This window comes from Bubalus bubalis, chromosome 16 (genome assembly GCF_019923935.1).
Source record: "Bubalus bubalis isolate 160015118507 breed Murrah chromosome 16, NDDB_SH_1, whole genome shotgun sequence".
NCBI classification, from domain to species: Eukaryota; Metazoa; Chordata; class Mammalia; order Artiodactyla; family Bovidae; genus Bubalus; species Bubalus bubalis.
The window spans coordinates 19,844,502-19,863,043 of NC_059172.1; the positions used below are offsets into that span (position 1 = coordinate 19,844,502).

The 18,542-nt window shown below is 47.8% G+C and overlaps 1 protein-coding gene across 3 annotated transcripts in view; it reads left to right on the forward strand.

Annotated features, from left to right (window-relative positions):
- ELF5 (E74 like ETS transcription factor 5) overlaps positions 1–18,542 on the forward strand; it is a 47,863-nt gene that overhangs the window by 19,922 nt on the left and 9,399 nt on the right. For all 3 annotated transcript variants that reach the window (XM_044929271.2, XM_006062381.4, XM_025266242.3), the window contains exons 2-4: positions 2,161–2,285; positions 13,554–13,787; positions 18,196–18,246. In XM_044929271.2, coding sequence (XP_044785206.1) covers positions 2,161–2,285; positions 13,554–13,787; positions 18,196–18,246 — 410 coding nt within the window. The remainder of the gene's footprint in view (positions 1–2,160; positions 2,286–13,553; positions 13,788–18,195; positions 18,247–18,542) is intronic.

Genomic DNA, 18,542 nt, shown 5'->3' on the forward strand with positions numbered 1-18,542 from the left:
TGTAAGGTGTTTGACTTTGACAAAGTTACACAGATTTCTTGGGCCTTAATTTTCACAACTGTAAAATGTCTGGATGCGGGAAAAGATTGGACTGACAGTAATTTCCAACATGCCAGACCACTCATGATACGTGATATAAATCCAGTCAGGGGTAGCAGACATTTTCTTAAAGCACCAGATAGTAAATATTTTAGGATTTGCAGGCCTAAAGGCAAAATCAAGTGCATTATGCACATATTATATAACCATTTAATATGTAACCATTTAAAAATGTAAAATCATTTTTACCTGTGAGCCATTCAAAAACAGGTGGTGGACTAGACTGTGCCTGTAGGTTGTGCCTAGACCCTCTGATCTAGGCAATGTGTGAATGACTAATTTTTATTTCAAAGTTTATATCTTTATTCTTATGTATATTAAATGAATCCTGGCTTTCCATTTATAGTAGTGATATAAAGTTTTCCTTTTAAGTAAATGCAGTTATGTTAAACAATAGGGAGGTGATTTTTTTAAATAAATTAAGTAAGTTATCATGGGGCAGGTGAATAACTAAAGTTTGGAAAACGCTGGACTAGATGACTTATAAGTTCTTGACCATCTTAAAATTCCATGCACTTAATAACCCAAGCGTGGAATCTAGTCTTTGGCTTTGCCACTTCCCAGCTGTGTGATCTTGAGCTGCTGCGTCCTCTTTGCTTAAGGGGTAGAACCAAGTATCTCATCAATATTATTGCAATAATAATAAGAGCATTTGGGTGAACAGGTTTTTCTTATTCACCAAGAATGAATTTTTTTTTCTCTGAATTGTGGGAGTATGGAAAACAGCAAAGGGAAATTTGAAAGAGGAGACTAATGTGGGCAAAAATGCTTGCCCCTTCTTTTCTATCCCCTCTCCAACCTCAATCAGACATCTTTTCCCAAAGCTTCCCACTCGCTGGTGTGCACAGCAACCGGGATCATGATTTCTTAAATAGACCAACCTGAGTTGTCACTCAAACTCCCTCACCTGCCACCTGGGTGGTATGGGCTTTTCATCTGGAATCTCGGAGCTCCCGTCCCTCATCTATAAGACAGAACGCCTACCAGACCCTGACTCAGAGTGGTTGTTCTGGGGACACCATGAATAATAAACTGCTCAGCCCAGGGCACTCAGTGAAGCAAATGAGTTACAATGGTGACAAGCCCCCAGTCTCTCATCCAAAACCCTGGGGTGGGACGTGCTGCAGAATTCAGAGTTCTTCAAGTATCAGGAAGCCACCCAGGGCATATACTGCAGAGCACAGATCACTCCTCTCAAGGTACTGCCTGCTTGGACTGCTTAAATGCATCAATATTTTCTGCAGTGTATCATATGAATATTCATCAAGTAGAACAAATGAAACTATAGCTATAGATATAAGACTGTATGGCATACTATAGTTACATATGTTTAATAAATGCATGGTTTAGTTTACATACATATATAGAAGTATAGATATAATTATATATAAAAGTTTTATAACAGTAAATTCGGGACTGTTTTTGCTGGGAAATATGTTGGCACCAAACACACATAAATATACTTTCAGTTTCAGAGCTTTCAGATTTCAGAATTGTGGATTAGTGTTTGTGGGCATATTCACTTAAAATAATTCTTTCCCTGTTTTCAGAAGTATATTTTTAGACATTATAATCCAGAGTTCAGGGGCCAGGTGAGAGAGACCAGGAAAAGTAAAGAACGAGGCGTTATTGCATAATTAAAACCTTCATCCTCAAATCCCAGCTTTGCCACTTACTGGCCATGTTACCAATTGTCTCAACCTCTCTGCCTCAGTTTTTCCCATCTATAAAATGGGGATGTACACACAAACCTCACAGAATGCGGAAAGAATTAAATAATGTCACCGTGGAAGGCACACAGAGGAGTGCCTGGCTCCTGGGAGGCTGCATGTTTGTGTTTGCTGACATAATTAAAAGCCAAGTGTAGGGACTTCCCTGGCAGTCCAGCGGTTAAGACTCTATGCTTCTACTACATGGGGCATGGGTTCAGTCCCCAGGTGGGGAACTAAGATCCCTTATGCCAGTGATACAGTCAAAAAAAAACAAAAAACAAGTGTTGCCCTGCTGGGGTCTCCTGTGGTGTGGCTTGCCACCTCCTCACAGCCTCTTCTGCTATTACAGGGTGATGTTGGACTCAGTGACACACAGCACCTTCCTGCCCAACACATCCTTCTGCGACCCCCTGATGTCGTGGACTGACCTGTTCAGCAATGAAGAGTATTACCCTGCCTTTGAGCATCAAACAGGTGTGTATGACTGGAGAAGCCCATCTGAGCTGGGACAGGTGGGGCAGGAGGTGGCGCTGGCCTCAGGTGGGCGGCAAGGCCATGAGAGCCTGAAAAGGCCAGCTCTCACCAGCGTTCAGGACAGAGGGTTGCCAGAGTCCGGGGCAGGAAGAAGAGCCACTTCTGCACAGAAGAAAGCCCTGGAATCCTCACTGCAACCTCTTCCCTCTTCCCTCTGTGGCCTTGGGAAACTCCACTAACCTCTCTGAGCCTTATTTTGCTAATGGGTAAAAAGGAGATAACACCAATCTTCTGGAGCAATTAATTTAAACAAAATAGTAGAAACCCTTAGGCTGAAGCCTAGTAAGTACACTGTGATTGCTTGAGCATCCTGGCTTTAGCCAATATTTGCTAAATACTTATTAGCCGTGCCCCAGACCCTGTGCCAAACACCCATTTCATCCTTACAGAAACCCTAAGAGAAATTAGTAATTATTCCCATTTTACAGATGAAGAAACTGAGGCACAGAGAGGTTCCATGACCCACCCAAGGTCTAACAGTTAACTAAGTCTCATGCACATTGACTTGAGCTCTGTGCCCTTAACTATCCTACATGGTCATCTTACATATGGTGTAGTGCTGTGGTTATCGGTATTAATATTATAGCTATTCTCTGAACTTTTATTTCCTTATCGCTAGAGCAGGGATGGTGAGTTCTATAAGGACCAAGAGAGCCAAACTGTGAAATATATAACCTGGCAACCAAGGAAGTGCTCAGTAAACAGGGGTCCCCTCGTTGTCCCCCCAGGCCGCCCTCCCCACACTTCCTCCTCTCCTAGTCCAGTTCTCTCCACCTAAGAAGAAAGCACGGGGCCTTGTGCAGGCCATAAGCCAAAGCGAGGCCAGCTGAGCTTTGCCCCAGAAACCCTCTGAGGGCCTCTGTCCCCAGGTGCCGGGTGACTGCACATCACGGCAAGCCTGGCTGACTGCTAGCACAGCAGGTACACGCCCCGCGGTGGGGGTGATGCAAGCGCCGATCCAGCCCTCAGGCCTCCCCGCCCAGCCTTGACCCTGTGTGTTCCGGCCCAGCGGGGCTCACACTCAGGATCAGAAAGCAGGTGGCTTCCAGGAGAGGGTGAGTCTCCGAGGTCACTGTGAAATGCCCCCCTCAAGGAGCGCCTGCCTCCAGGCCAGAAACCAGCACTGCACAGACAGACCTGAGGCGCGTGCTTACATAGACCAATCCCACACCTGCCCTAACCCTACACGTGACACACAGGTATCTGTGACGTGGTTCACTCTCACCAGGGTCCACATCATTGCATGGGGACCTGGCTCATCCTGCTGCACAGGACAGTTCTTCAAGCCTAAAGAGTGCCTCCTTCCCAAAAAGACAATGAGAAATGTATCAATTTCTCCCTACCCTCCCACCCTGTGTTTGGTCAAGAGGCTAAATCTGAAGGAGGAAAACAGAGGTTTCCAAGCCCTCGTCTCTTCCCTGCGTGTCCCGTGATGGTGAAGCCCAGCCCCACCCACACATAACCCAGACCTGCCATCCTGGGAGCCGCCTCTTCCTGCCTCTTCTACCAGGTGTTGTCAGAGTGGGATGGGAGAGGGTAGCCTCAGGTGCCTGCCTCATGCAGTGTTCCAGGAGCCTCTGTAGTTGTCAAGAGCTCAGACTTTGGAACCAGGCATGGCCAAGAGTGGGCCAGCTCCCTGCCATTACCAAGGGAGGGGCCAGGTTTGGGGCTTTCCCTCTTGCACTCTGGATTTCAGAAGGAGCCGAGTGTTTCTGAGCTTATAAAGGTCAAGTTTGGGTGTGAAACAGTCCCAAATGAGGACCAGGCTCCCACTGGTGGGAGGAATGCCTTGCAGGGCCTTCTGTCTTTTTGTCTCCCAGGAGGTGACACATGGGTCTGAGTATCTGCAAAAACCTTCTGAGAGGGATGTATCAGGAGATAGCCAAGTTCTCCTCCAGACACTGCTCTGCCAACTTGCCACCTTAGTGGCCATCTCTTCTGAAGTTCTTGCCCACCTCCTAGGAAATTCCAGCTTGAAGTCAGGGTTGAGCAAATGGCAGCTTCCTGTTTGGGTCCAAGGTGACGGGGCTGGTGCTGGCACTGACCGGCCCCGTGACCTTGGCCAGGTTTTCCCTAACATCTCTGAGATATGTTTTCCTCAGCTAAAATAGCATCTGCCTCCCGGTGTTGGGAGGATTGACTGAGATTCCGCATATAATGTGTTTAGCAAAGTGCTGGGCACTTGGTAGGTGCCCAGCAACCAAGACACCACATGGAAAAACAGCTTTCTCTCTCCTCGCCTTACTTTTCATATTGAACAAAAGCGACACAGGTCTCTATCTCAACCTATCCAATTCAGAATTGTTGGCAGCTTAGACACTTTGAGACAAAAAGGAGAGAAAGGGAGAGAGAAATGGTATGCCTGCTGGATAAATGATGTCTACGAACAAAAAGGGTAGGGAGCAATAAGCAACATGGTCAGGAGAACCAGCTATTTACTGACTCTTAAATAGCTCTAGCAGAGGCAGCCAAACCTGAACTCTCCATGTGTTAAGAGCTCAGGACCTGGCCTCTCTTAAAACCAGCACTTAGAGGCTGCCCTGAAGGCTGGCGAGTGGATGGTCACAGATTGCAAAATGCTCTAGAATGTCATGAGTTCATCCTGAACTTCCCTTCAGCTCTTTTAAAATAAAGAATTACAGATACTGGAAAATTTTATCCAGGGTGGATAGTGGAGAGCTGTGTACATTTCACTAGCAGGTGATGTTTTTAAAAGATGATTTCTCCAATCGAGTTCCAGTAGCCAAGCATCTGACAAGTCATGGAATATCCTGACTCACCCCTACTTCCTGCAACTCTATCCTGACCCTCCATAAACCCACACCTCCCTCCCCTGATGGCCAAGATGGCCAGGCTAATGTGCAATGTACCTTGGCTTTGGGATCTTGCTTATACTTAGCAGCAGAGCTTTCTAGGTTGGGGCAACTCTAGGGGTTCTTGGGAGGTCCCTTGGGGACCTGGAGTGACAGTTGAGATGGACAAACTTTAGGCTCCCCTCTCTACCCCCACCCTCACTTTGATTCCAAAGACAGTGCAGTATAGTGGTTACCAAGGCTTGGCTGCAGGAGCTGGGTTACACCTAAATGACCTCGTCCTTGGGCTTCCCTTGTGGCTCATCCGGTAAAGACTCCACTTGCAATGTGGAAGACCTGGGTTCGATCTCTGGGATGGGAAGATACCCTGGAGAAGGGAGGGCTACCCACTCCAGTATTCTGGCCTGGGGAATTCCATGGACTGTATAGTCCATGGGGTCGCAAAGAGCCAGACACAGCTGAGTGGCTTTCACTTTCACTTTTCACCTTGCTCGGCCACTTACTCGTTGTGTGACCTCAAGAAGGGCTTTCACCATTCTCTGCCTTTCTTTCTTCATTTACTTTGTAAAATAGGCTACATGATCCAGGACCTTGAGTTGAGGATGGGATAAGAAAACTCAAGAGTGTAGCAGAGTAACTGGCACGTACTAAGTGCTCAACAAATACGTTAGCTATAGGAGATTTTATGGCTTCCCTGGTGACTCAGCAGTAAAGAATCCACCTGCAGTGCAGGAGGTACAGCAGACTCGTGTTCAGTCCCTGTGTTGGGAAGATCCCCTGGACGAGGGCATGGAAACCCACTCCGGTATTCTTGCCCTGGGAAATCCCATAGACAGAGAAGCCTGGTGGGCTGCAGTCCATGGGGCTGCAAGCAGTCAGATACGACTGAAGCCACTGAGCACAAGCACGAGGAGATTTTATTTGATGGAAAAAAAAAATTTTTTTTTAAGATACAAAATGCTGATCTTGGGTATTAACATCCAGATACTCAGAGAGAGAGGTATCTGGGTTCCAGGGGGTGCTTTTCTTAAGTAAGATTCCTATTCCAAGTAGAGATGTTTGAGATCAAAGAGAGTCTCAGAATTTCTAAATCAAAATCAAATAATGAAATATAAAATCATCAGAAAGCCTAAGGTGAGCCCCGTGGAGGTGGTCACACCCCAGCACACTCCCAAGGACAGACCTCACTGCCGGCCACCTCCAGCCTCTCCCGCACACATCTGAGCCTTTGGGCAGCTGTGGCCTGGAACAGCTTAGGGCCTGGTGCTCTCTGTCCTTTCTAACCACATGCTCGTGGCCTCTCATCTCTTCCCCATCCAGTTTCTCACACTGCTCCAGGCTCTTTTTTTTTTTTTCCATCTCATGGTCTAAATCACTCCACAGGCTTAGAAGGAAAGTCAAGAAAGACTATTGGATGGGGCTAGACCAACTCTGGAGGGAAACCTGGAAGCCATATATCATTTCAGGTCCCTCCTCATAAAGTCCTTCCTTTCAGAGACAAACCACAATTGACGGTGCCCTGTGCTACCTAGTCCATTCACTGGCCCTCTTCAGTACTGCTCCAGGCAAAAGACTTTCCCAGGTTCCGATGCTAATAAATCATGCTAATTACAGTCCAGGCTGGCTAACTCAGGTCTCCTCTGACCCAGACTGTCTGCCTCCGTCTTGCTGGGTCCTTGGGTTCCTTTGTTCTGCATGTCCCTCAGTTAGACTGAGGCCCTGGTGGAGACAGCGTCATTTCCCCGAGAACAAATGTTGTCCCCAAATAATAACTAATTACAAGTGACACAGGGAATTGTTGATCTGAATTGTCATCCAGATCACTGGGCTAAGTTTCTCAGCCCATGCATCATTTCTCTTCCATTTCACAGTAAGCTTCCTAAAAGATAGACACTATTATTATTCCTGTTTTACAGATGAATGAAGCTGCAGTCCAGAGAGGTTAGGAAACTTTACTAGGATTGCACAGCTAACAAGTGGAGGAAATGCAATTAACATAGTGGTATGGAGTGACCCCAATATTAACAAGTACATGTTAATATTTAACATTAATGGTATTGAATGAGCACTTACTCTCTGCCTGTCCTGTTCCAAGCACTTTCCATGCATTGATTCACTTAATCTTTGTAACAGCATGGAGAGGCAGATCCTATTATTCCCGTTTTGCTAACGAGTTCTAGGAGGCAGGCCCCCTAAGTGTGAGACCACACACACTTTCAGCTTTAAGGGAGAATTCAAATAACAAGCTCCAGAACAGTAATTTTTCAAGGAGCCTTGTGGTGTTAAGGAGAGGAGGCCATCTAGTACCTTCCCCTTAACTCCCAGCAGATCAGCACTGCTTTTTCCCAGATAAACTTCAATTTGAAGAAAATACTATTCAGCTAAAAATAAAAAATAAAAATTCTGCCTCTACCAACCCCAAATTCCCAGTCCATCCCTCTCCCTCCCCAAACTATTACATTTAGATTGGATAAACAAGATGGTACTGTATGTACAAGGAACTATGTCCAATCTCCTGGGATAAACCAAGATGGAAAAAGAATATTTTTAAAAGAATGCATATATATGCAAAACTGAGTCACTTTGGGCTTCCCTGGTGGCTGATGGTAAAGAATCTGCCTGCAATGAGGGAGACCTGGGTTCGATCCCTGGGTCAGGAAGATCCCCTGGAGAAGGGAATGGCAACCCACTCCAGTATTCTTGCCTGGAGAATTCCATGAACAGAGGTTATAGACCACGGGATCAGGGAGAGCTGGACACAATGAGCAACTAACACTCTCACTTTCATAGATTAGCATAGCATTGTAAATCAACTATACTTCAATAAATATAAATAAACTCTTAGCATGCCCACTCTAAACAATAGTCTGGAAGGAGACAACTGTCCAGAAGCTTGTCAAGTTCTCCCTCAAAAGTGACCACCAGGAGGGAGCCAGCCTGTGGAAGAGTTTTAACTGCCCCTCGGAGTGATTTTTAAAAACTAAATAAATCAGCACTTAAAAATTGTGAGATTTCACATAACAATCTGGGCCTGGCAACACAAGGCCTACCTTCCTGCCTGGCAACAGCCGACTGGCAGAGCTGGGCCACAACTGTCCACTTGGCATGAACTTGCCCAGTCTCACGGTCCCCATCAGCAGCCACTTTCAGACATGGGCATCACCTGCTGACCCTGTGGGCATCTGAGTGCACTAGCCCAGCTCTAAAAGCTTAAGCCCTCCCTCTGAATTTGAATGCATCCCAGGGTATAGTATCGTCTCTGAGAATGTCACCCCAGAATTGCTGAAAACTCCCTTTAACCCCATAAGTCTTCTTCCCAGTGCAGCTAACCCTTTAAACAAGTGTCCTGACCTAGTTCCAACTTCAAAGGAGCTGGCCAAGCCTGCTGTGTAATCATGGCCTGGGGACCTTTGGATTAAGTCTACCAGACATGGGATGTCATCTGTCCCCAACTGGTAAACATAGGCAGAAGTGGCTCATGGCACAGTTTCTCTATAAAGTCTAGATTATTTTGTGAATGGTAGACATGTTGAGGAAAACACTTTACATTTCCAGACAGTACAACCTGTTGAAGATAATATATTCTCTGGGTGAATTACCCTGTCTTTTATTTTCTCTGAGTTCATTTCTTCCAAGTAGTAAGATGGTCTTCATGTCATTCAAACAGTGTTATCATCTCTATCCTTATTCTGATTTTTCAAACCTAGGTTATATATGTACATTATATATATAAATATATATGTGAAACATAAAATATATAAATATACATACATACACTGTACTATATAAATATTTATATAAACTATGTACATATATTTTAATTTAATTATATTTTTATATATGTGCATGCATGCTCAGTCACTCAGTTGTGTCTGACTCTTTGAGACTCCATGGACTGTAGCCCACCAGGCTCCTCTGTCCATGGAATTTTCTAGGCAAGAATATTGGAGGGAGTTGCCATTTCCTAAGAATACTGGAGGGAGTTGCCATTTCCTACTGCAGGGGATCTTCCCCACCCAGGGATCAAACCCACATCTCTTGCTTCTGCATTGACAGGCAGATTCTTGACCACAGCACCACCTGGGAAGCCCCTTCTATGTATATACTGTCATCCAAATTGTTTAGCCTGTATGTGTCCAGTTTGGTCCCTGTCAACCAGGAAGAGGGAGGCAAATATGATGCAAACTTCCTACCTGCAAAGATGGAAGAGTTAGTGGGGCCCTAACTCCCTTACTGACCAGCCATGAGGCCTTAGCAGAGTCACGTAACCTCCTGGGCCTTCAGTTTCCTCCCTGTGAAGTGATGATAGTAGCTATCGGGCCCCAGGCTGGTCATTTCACTCCCCAAGCACCCACAGGGGGCCAGGCCAGCTCCCAGCCCACTCAGGTTGAACAAAGCAGAGCTGGGCCCGCCCACCTGGGGGAATGGGGAGGGAGGTGACAGGAGGACCCCTGAGTTGGGGTGAGGAGGGCTGGCCTCCCTCAGAGGGGCAGTGAGCTGTGCTCTTGAGGATGAGCAGGAATTAGAAGACAGGCTGATGCCATCCTAAGTGACCAGAAGTGCCTGGGGCTGGAGGCAGTGCTGAGGGCGGGGTGGGGATGGACGGAGTGAGGAGGAGGAAGCAGGCCTTCCTCACCGCTGTGAGGACAGGATGGGGCAAACGCCCCACAACCAAAAGTCTTCCCACCATGTTGGCTCTTCGCCCTCCACAGGGCCGAGAACAGCCACTTCTCTCTCCACTCTGGGGGCCGTGGGAGGCACTCAGCCGGTGAGGAGAGCCGCCATGTTGGCCCCGGCCCTGGCCTCCCTCCAGGGGCCGGAGCGGCACACAAAGCCCGCTCTGTGGGGAGCTTCGGAGCAGACAGAGCCCAGGGGAAGCAGGCAGAGCCAGCGATGCCTTCCCAGTGTCCATGACACTTCTCTGAATCCTTCAGGCCTCGCTGGCCTCCAGAAACAACACGGCCATGGCCATCTCCCAGAGCCAAAGAAAATAACACAGGGGTTGAGGTGAGGAGCGGGGAGGGGCCTGGAGGCTTGGCGAACACTCTCCATGGAAAGAAAGAAAGTGTGTCCTCCAAGGGCAGCGCCCAGATATATACCCCCTGGCGGGGTTCAGCTCAGGACTGGGGCGGAAGAATTGCAAGGTTCATAAAAGTCTCATGGGAATACCAGGGAGGGGGAGGCCCCGGGTTTACTCCAGCCAGAACTCAGCACATGGAAACACAGCCCAGATGCAAAAAGGCCCCCAGATTTTCCAAGGAGATCCTGGATCCCCACCCCACGACTGATAGGGGTCCCTCCTCATCCAGCAACGTCAACCTCTGCCATCCTGGCCAGATATCAACTCTGATTAAAAACTTAAATTTAAATAAACCTAGGGTCTGGGATCCTTTGCTGTAGTGCTTACACCCAGACAAACATCTGGAACATAAAATACAAAAAAAGAAAAAAAAAAAAACTATTAAGGGACTAAAAATAACTGCAGGCATACATACTTGGGGCAAATGGCTGAAAGTGAAAGTTGTTCAATCCTGTCTGACTCTTTGTGACCCCATGGACTGCAGCCCAAGCCCACCAGGCTCCTCTGTCCATGGAATTTTTTAGGCAAGAAAATGAGTGCGTAGCCATTCCTTTCTCCAAGGGATCTTCCCGGCCCAGGGATCAAAGCCGTGTCTCCTGCATTGTAGGCAGATGCTTTACTGCCTGAGCCACCAGGGAAGCCCTAAATGATGAACAATAAAATACAAAAAGCCCTAAAATACAAAAAGGCCCAAACCCAACCACCACTTCTGAGGCACCGGAGCAGAAGCAGGGAACTGCCCGTGATCCCTGGGCTCAGTGCCTCCAAGGGGATGGGCAGACCACGTAAACCAGCCCCCCAGCCTGACCCACCAATTCACGCCCTCCCTCACCCTACTTGAGAAACCAGGTTAACCCTCCCCCAGCATCTAGCAGGGGACACCTGTTTCTTGTTCTCATTCCCTCGTGCTGCAGCACAAGTCATAAGCCTTGCCTGAATTCCTGGTCTGGTCTCTTATCAATTTCTATTGATTAAAGAGTCCAAGGACCCGAATCTATAACAAATCTAGTGTTCAAGTTTGATCTCAGTCCCCTTCAAGGTAGGAAAAGAGATTTCTGGAAGGGCTCTGAGTTAGAGGGAGCCTCAGTTTCTTCCTGTTACCCATGTGGGAGGATTTGAGGAAACAAAGGTGGTGTAGGTCGGGGCACATAGCAGCCTGACCAACACAAATGGATGCTTAGGGGCAGAGAAGCCATCTCCTGCTAGATATTAGAATTGCCACAGTTCATTTGGTGATGGTGGCAGCAAATTCAGCATTTAAAGAGAGAATCATAACAGCCTCGCTGCCGTTTACTGTGGGGTCTAACTGATGAGAGACACTCTGTCATCCACACAGCCTGAGCCAGTCACCTCTTCCTGGCTCTGCCTGCTGCTTTCTCCTCAGCCCTCTCCTTCTCTTTGGCTCTCCGCTGGTGTCCAATTCTCCTTCCATATTTCATCTCTTCTCTGTACTGACCTCTGAACACCAGCATGATAGAATGGGAAGAGCACTGGCTTTCGAGTTCAGACTGGAGTTCATATCCCGACTCTGCCCACCACTGGCTGTGGGACCTTCAGCAGGTCCTCTGTGAACCTCGGATTCGTCCTGGGGGACAGGAACCAAACCTCCTATTCATGATGAATCCTTAGCTCACAATTTGTTGTTTCACACATAGTAGGTGTTCAGGGATAATCTTTGTTGTTGTTAAGTCGCTAAGTCATGTCCATTTCTTGGCAACCCCATGGACTGCAGCACACCAGGCTTCCCTGTCCTTCACCGTCTCCTGGAGTTAACTCATACTCTTATCCATTGAGTCGATGATGCCATCCAACCAGCTCATTCTCTGTCACCTGCCTTCTGCTCCTGCCCTCTTTCCCAGCATCAGGGTCTTTTCCAATGAGTCGGCTATTCATATCAGGTAACCAAAGTATTGGAGTTTCAGCTTCAGCATCAGTCCTTCCAATGAATATTCAGGGTTGATTTCCTTTAGGATTGACCAGTTTGATCTCCTTGCTGTTCAAGGGACTCTCAAGAGTCTTCTCCAGCACCACAGTTCAAAAATACCAATTCTTTGGTACTCAGCCTTCTTTATGGTCCAACTCTCACATCTGTACATGACGACTGGATAACCACCATTGCTTTGACTATATGGACCTTTGTCATCAAAGGTGCTTAATGATAATAATAGCACTAAAAATCTTCTAGACTGTTTTCTAAGTACTTTTATATATATTAACTCATTTAATCCACAGAACAACCCTATGATGTAGGGCTATCATTACCCCCATTTTACTGATGAGAAAACTGAAGCTTTTTGAATGAATGAACGAGTACCATGGTAATTGCAAGATCTGTCAAAGTGCCTGATCAAGGACCTGGTCCCTCACCTCTTCCCCACCTGATCCATCAACCTTTTAGTTTCTCCTGGCATTAGGACAGTCTGTTGAGCACCCACTTCTGCCCCTGGGTCAGCACAGCCACCTCTCAGCCTCTTGGACAGGATGGTGCCCACCTCTGTCTGGGGGCATAGGAAGCTTCAATGAAGGAGTGAAGGGGATCTGACCTTGGGATAGAAATTCCTCAAAACACAAGAACGGCAATACAACCAACACTTCCACCTCCCCCATCCCCTAGAGAAGCCTGCTCCGGTGATCCATGGTCTACCAAACACTTGGGCAACATCTCAGCAACCCAAGATGGCCAGAGACAATATACAAACCAGTAGCTAGTGTGGGGCAGCTGTCCATAAAAGCAGAGGGAATCAAATCCACTTCAAATGGTGCCTGGAACACCACAGGTATTGAATAAATATTGATCAATAATTTTCTATGTGCCATGTAGTCTATATACATAAACCACAAACTCCAGAACAGCCCTGTGAGTGGAGCATATTATCCCCATTTTGCATATAAGGAAACTGAGGTTTAAATATCTGTGGACCTTGCCCAAGTAGAAAGCCATGGAACCAGGATTAAAACCCAGGCTTGTCAGGCTCTAAAGTCTGTACACTTGATGTCATGTTGTTTGAAACCAAATACCTGAAGGGTCTTTTTCGTTCCTCCTCCTATAGTGACCCCCCTTCAAGGTACTCCCAAGCCATAATCAGGTTTCTTACTCCTCTCATTCCCTCATTCCCAATAAGTCTACACACAGGATGCCTCTGGTTTTCACTGCAGGATAGAAAGTTACTAGGGTCCCAGAAAAACACCCCAGGACTGGAGGCCCCGTTGACTCACTGGACAGAGGATGAGGACATTAACAAAATCAGAGCCTCCTCTGGGGGGCTTCTAATCCTCTCCCAGCTGTCATCCCTCACTTGTCTCTTCCTGGTGCAGCTTGCGACTCCTACTGGACATCCGTCCACCCTGAGTACTGGACGAAGCGCCACGTCTGGGAATGGCTCCAGTTCTGCTGTGACCAGTACAAGCTGGATGCCAACTGCATCTCTTTCTGCCATTTCAACATCAGCGGCCTGCAGCTGTGCGGCATGACACAGGAGGAGTTCATGGAGGCAGCCGGCGTCTGCGGGGAGTATCTGTACTTTATCCTCCAGAGCATCCGCTCACAAGGTCAGTGTCCAGAGCACAGGGCCTCAAGGACAGGGGCGCGGGATTGGGACCAAATGACCTCTGAGGTCCTGCCCCACCATAGGATTCACGTGGCGATATTTTATTAACTGCAACTGTTAACCAAGATCCTCTACTAACCAGACCTTTCCATACCTAGAAGTTCTAGCAAGCTAGAATCAGAGATTGGAGGAAAAGCAGAGTGAGTACCAAGGAAGTAAGTTGAGTCCATTTTTTAAAAAATGAGAAAGAAAGAAAAAGAAAACTAAAACATCTTCAGGGATTGCCCAGGAACCAGGCCGATACAAAATATTATGTTCATAAAGATTGGTAGCCATGAAAAGTGGACAGAAAGAGACTTGGCTTGACCTTTCATTAAGCAGCAGAAGAAAATTAACTAGACTCTTTACCTTCCCTGTTTCCAGGGAGGCTCAACGAATTGCAATTTCCTTTCATCACATTCCTAATGGTCAAGGATCAATTGGCCACAAGGTGGCGATAGTATCTTTATTTAACACATGCTAAGTCACTTCAGTCGTGTCCGACTCTGTGCGACCCCATAGATGGCAGCCCACCAGGCTCCCCCGTCCCTGGGATTCTCCAGGCAAGAACACTGGAGTGGGTTGCCATTTCCTTCTCCAATGCATGAAAGGGAAAAGTGAAAGTGAAGTCACTCAGTCGTATCCGACTCTTAGCGACCCCATGGACTGCAGCCTACCAGGCTCCTCCATCTATGGGATTTTCCAGGCAAGAGTACTGGAGTGGGGTGCCATTGCCATAACATGCCCTGAAAGGGTGTCTTCCCTACTAGCTCAGTTGATAAAGAATCTGCCTGCTATGAGGGAGACCCCAGCTCGATCCCTGGGTCGGGAAGATCCCCTGGAGAAAGGATAGATTACCCACTCCAGTATTCTTGGGCTTCCCTTGTGGCTCAGCTGGTGAAGAATCCACCTGCAATGCGGGAGACCCCAGTTCAATTCCTGGGTCGGGAAGATCCCCTGGAGAAGGGAAAGGCTACCCACTACAGTATCCTGGCCTGGAGAATTCCATGGACAGTATAGTCCATGGAATCACAATGAGTCCGACATGACTGAGCGACTTTCACTTCATGCCCTGAAAGGGGCTTCCCAGGCGATGCTAGTGGTAAAGAAGACTCTTGCCTATACAGGAGACGTAAGAGATGGGAGCTCAGGCCTTGGGTTGGGAAGATCCCCTGGAGGAGGTCATGGCAACCCGCTCCAGTACTCTTGCCTGGAGAATCCCACGGAGAGAGGAGCCTGGTGGGCTATAATCCATGGGGCTGCACAGAGTCAGACATGACTGAAGAGACTTAGCATGCACACACATGCCCTGAAAGAGTAGAACGTATATGGGCAGGTTTTTTAAATCTGGAAAGGTTTTTTGAGAACATATAATTCTATTTTCCCATATCACAGATAAAGGGACTGAGGACCCAAGTGGTTAAGTAACTTCTCCAGGGTCACACAGAAAACAAGGCTGATTCGTGGAAAGTCAGTACAAAGCAAGAGCTGCGAGATCAAAAAGACCTTTGTTCCTACCCTGGCTCTAAAACATCAGAGCCACAGGACCTCTGGCACAGGGTTAAACGTCTGTGAATCTCCATTGTCTCACCTCTAGGGTGGGGTAATGATACACACATCCTCAGCCTTCTTGACAGGATTCAGTGAAACATTACCTGGCATAAGCAGATAAGGAAGCAAATACAGTGAATGACACCTGCTTTTGTCATAATGAATATAACCAAGAAGAAAACATAATTTAATAAATAAAGGAAACATACTTCAGCTCCATTTAAGGAGACATTTCTAAAAGCACCTTCTTTAGTTTCATGTATGGTCAGGTCCCTTCACTGTTCACCTGAAACTGTAACAACATTGTTAATTGGTTATACTCTAATACAAAATGTTTTGGGCGTTTAAAAAAAATCAAATTAAAAAAAAATAAAAAGGCTGTTTCAAAGTTATCATAGGTAGGAGGCTCCCCATCACTGGAGGTAATCAAACAACCTAATGGTCCCTTGCTTGATGGAGGTGCTGTGACAGGGATTCCTATTTGGGGAGAAATCCAAAGAGGACCTTCCAGCTCTGAGATTCTTTGCCCCCACCTTGATCTCCCCCATCATGAGTGCCTAAGGGCACAAAAGCCCAGGACGGGGGCTCTCAGGCTTGGCTTCTGCCCTAGGAACCATGGCCTCTTGAGGGCGAGGAAAGGACAAACAGACCTGCCGTCCCTTGATTTCCAGTCCATATTTGACTATTGCCAGTGCCAGTGACCTACCAGGGTCAGTGGTCTGCCTAGAGTGGGCTTCCAGGAAACAAAGCAAGTCTGAGCAAATCACAGAGGCTCAGGGAGGAGGTAGGCTCCATTTGGAACCCTTCCAAGGGAACAGCCTTGCATAAGATTGCCAGGACCACAGAGAAGAGTAGCCCATCTAGGAGAAGATGCAGCTTGGCACTGCCAGCCTCAGTCAAAGGTCAAGTCAATCACGTTTGTCTTCAGGCCCTTGCAGGTCCTGTGCTGGCATCTCCCCTCTGGGGCCCTTCTGTTCCAGGCAACTGTTACATCAAAACGTACCTGTCCCTGGTCCCATCACCTCAAGGTCTGTGCAAAATGGATAAGTGAAAAACCAGCTGGTTTTTAAACAGGCCACAGGTTGCCTCTTCTTATTCTAAAGGATCCTAGGAGCCACAAAGCCACCCCCCATGATGGTCTTTCAGGCAGTCTGCAGGCCAGGACGGTTATCGTGTTGAGCAGTGAGATTACCCCATCAGCCTGCTCAGTTCTTAGATCTCTATTCACTGTTCCTTGGGTGGGAGTGTGTAAAGTGTATTGAAATGCAGGTACTGTGACCAAAGTTTCCAGTGTCCCAATCTGCCCAGGACATAGTGTCTTCACCTGTTATCCTGTTTTTTATCCTCAAAAAAGTTCTTGTTTGGTCTATAAGTTATATGTTAAACTGGTTATTACCTAGGTTAGGCCTTGCATGTGTATATGCGTACTAAGTCACTTCAGTCGTGTCTGACTCTGTGCAACCCTGTAGACTGTAGCCTGCCAGGTTCCTCTGTCCATGGGATTCTCCAGGCAAGAATACAGGAGTGGGTTGCATGCTCTCCACCAGGGCATCTTCCCGACCCAGGTTTCAAACTCACATCTCATGTCTCCTGCATTGGCAGGCGGGTTCCTTACCTCTAGCACCACCTGAGAAGGCTGGTTTAGCCCATATATGACCCCACAGATTGGGGCTCTGACAGAAAAGGATACGGGCCAAGTTTTGGCAGAGAGAGGAGTCAAAGGGGGTCTCTATGCCCAGTGTGTGGTCTGGCTCCACAGGTACTGCAGTGGGATTTAAGGGCCCAGAATCAGAGGGATCCTGGTCCCTGAGCACGGGGTCGGTGGGAAGGGAGGAGGAAGGAGGCGGCTCCCCAGCGCAGGAGAGGAATATCCCCCGGCAACCCCGCCTATTCTTGGGAAGAAGGAACAGTGTATGGCTGACCAGAACCAGCCATTCCGAGAACCAGCGGCCCTAGGAGTCAGCAGTCACAGCTATGCCCTGTTCCTGTCTTCTCAGTAAACAGAAACTGGCCCTCACGTTGGACACCACGTTAGAAAATGGATGTCCTCCGGCCTGTGGTGCTGCTTGAAAACGTGATCTGAAAGTCCTGATCCAGTCCCAACCCCAACCCCCTCCTTCAGAGGAGAACAGCAGTCTCCAGACCCCTCTTTGAATCCTCACGTCGGGTTTCTTAAGGCCTCCTGTGTCCATTCTCATGTCCATTGTAGACCAGCATGTCACACGTGTTCAAATCCCCAAGGGATCAGAGGTCACATCCCAGATCATAGACAGCGCCAACAGGGTGGTCAGGGTGGTTTTGTCACATGTTGCCGGGAAGGAACACAAGCCTGGAGGCTGGGTGACTGGCAAGTCTGCACAAGGGTCGATGACTCAGACCAGTGCAGAGCTCAGGCCTCCCAGCCCCAAGCCAGGACTCGCTCCCAATAGCCACTCAAAAAATTCTAGAAGCTGCTGGGAGGCCTGGCCCAGGGCTCTCCCGGGGTGACCTTTAAAAACAAAGAGGTCGGGGGATTCCCTGGTGGTCCAGTAGTTAGGACTCGGCGCTTTCACTGCTGGGGCCCTGATTTGATCCCTGGTTGGTGAACTAAGAGCGCATAAGCTGTGCAGCGGCCAAAAAAGCACCAGGAGGTTATATCTCTCAGGAGTGCCTTTGGGGTGGCCCTATAAGGGCCAGGTGGTCTCCAAGTTTCCTTGTGAAATAAAACTACCCCACAGAGGATAAAATCACTCCCCTTCTCCCCAGCACCTCCCCTTCTGGCCTTGCCACAGAAACCAGGGATGTATGCCATGGTTAATGGATTTCTTTTTCTTTCCCAGGTTACTCCTTTTTTAATGATCCTGATGAGACCAAGGCCACCCTCAAAGACTGTAAGTAACCAAGTTCACGCTGCTGTGCCATGGCTGTTGTAGTGCACGTGGGCTCGATGGTTCTTGTAGGACTTCAGTCAAAGGCTGATAACCTGAAACAGCGGGAGACGAAGAGAAGATGGCAGGAGAAACATGGTGGAGCATGGGGCTTGGGTCTGTGGCTTCTTTATCCTCCCCCAGACTCAATTTCTTTGTCTACAAAATGGTCAGACCCTCGCTGGGTCATGATGAGTTCAAGTAACAGTGCATATAAAGTGCCTAAGCTATGCCAGCAGCCTAGTTGCTCCAAATACTGG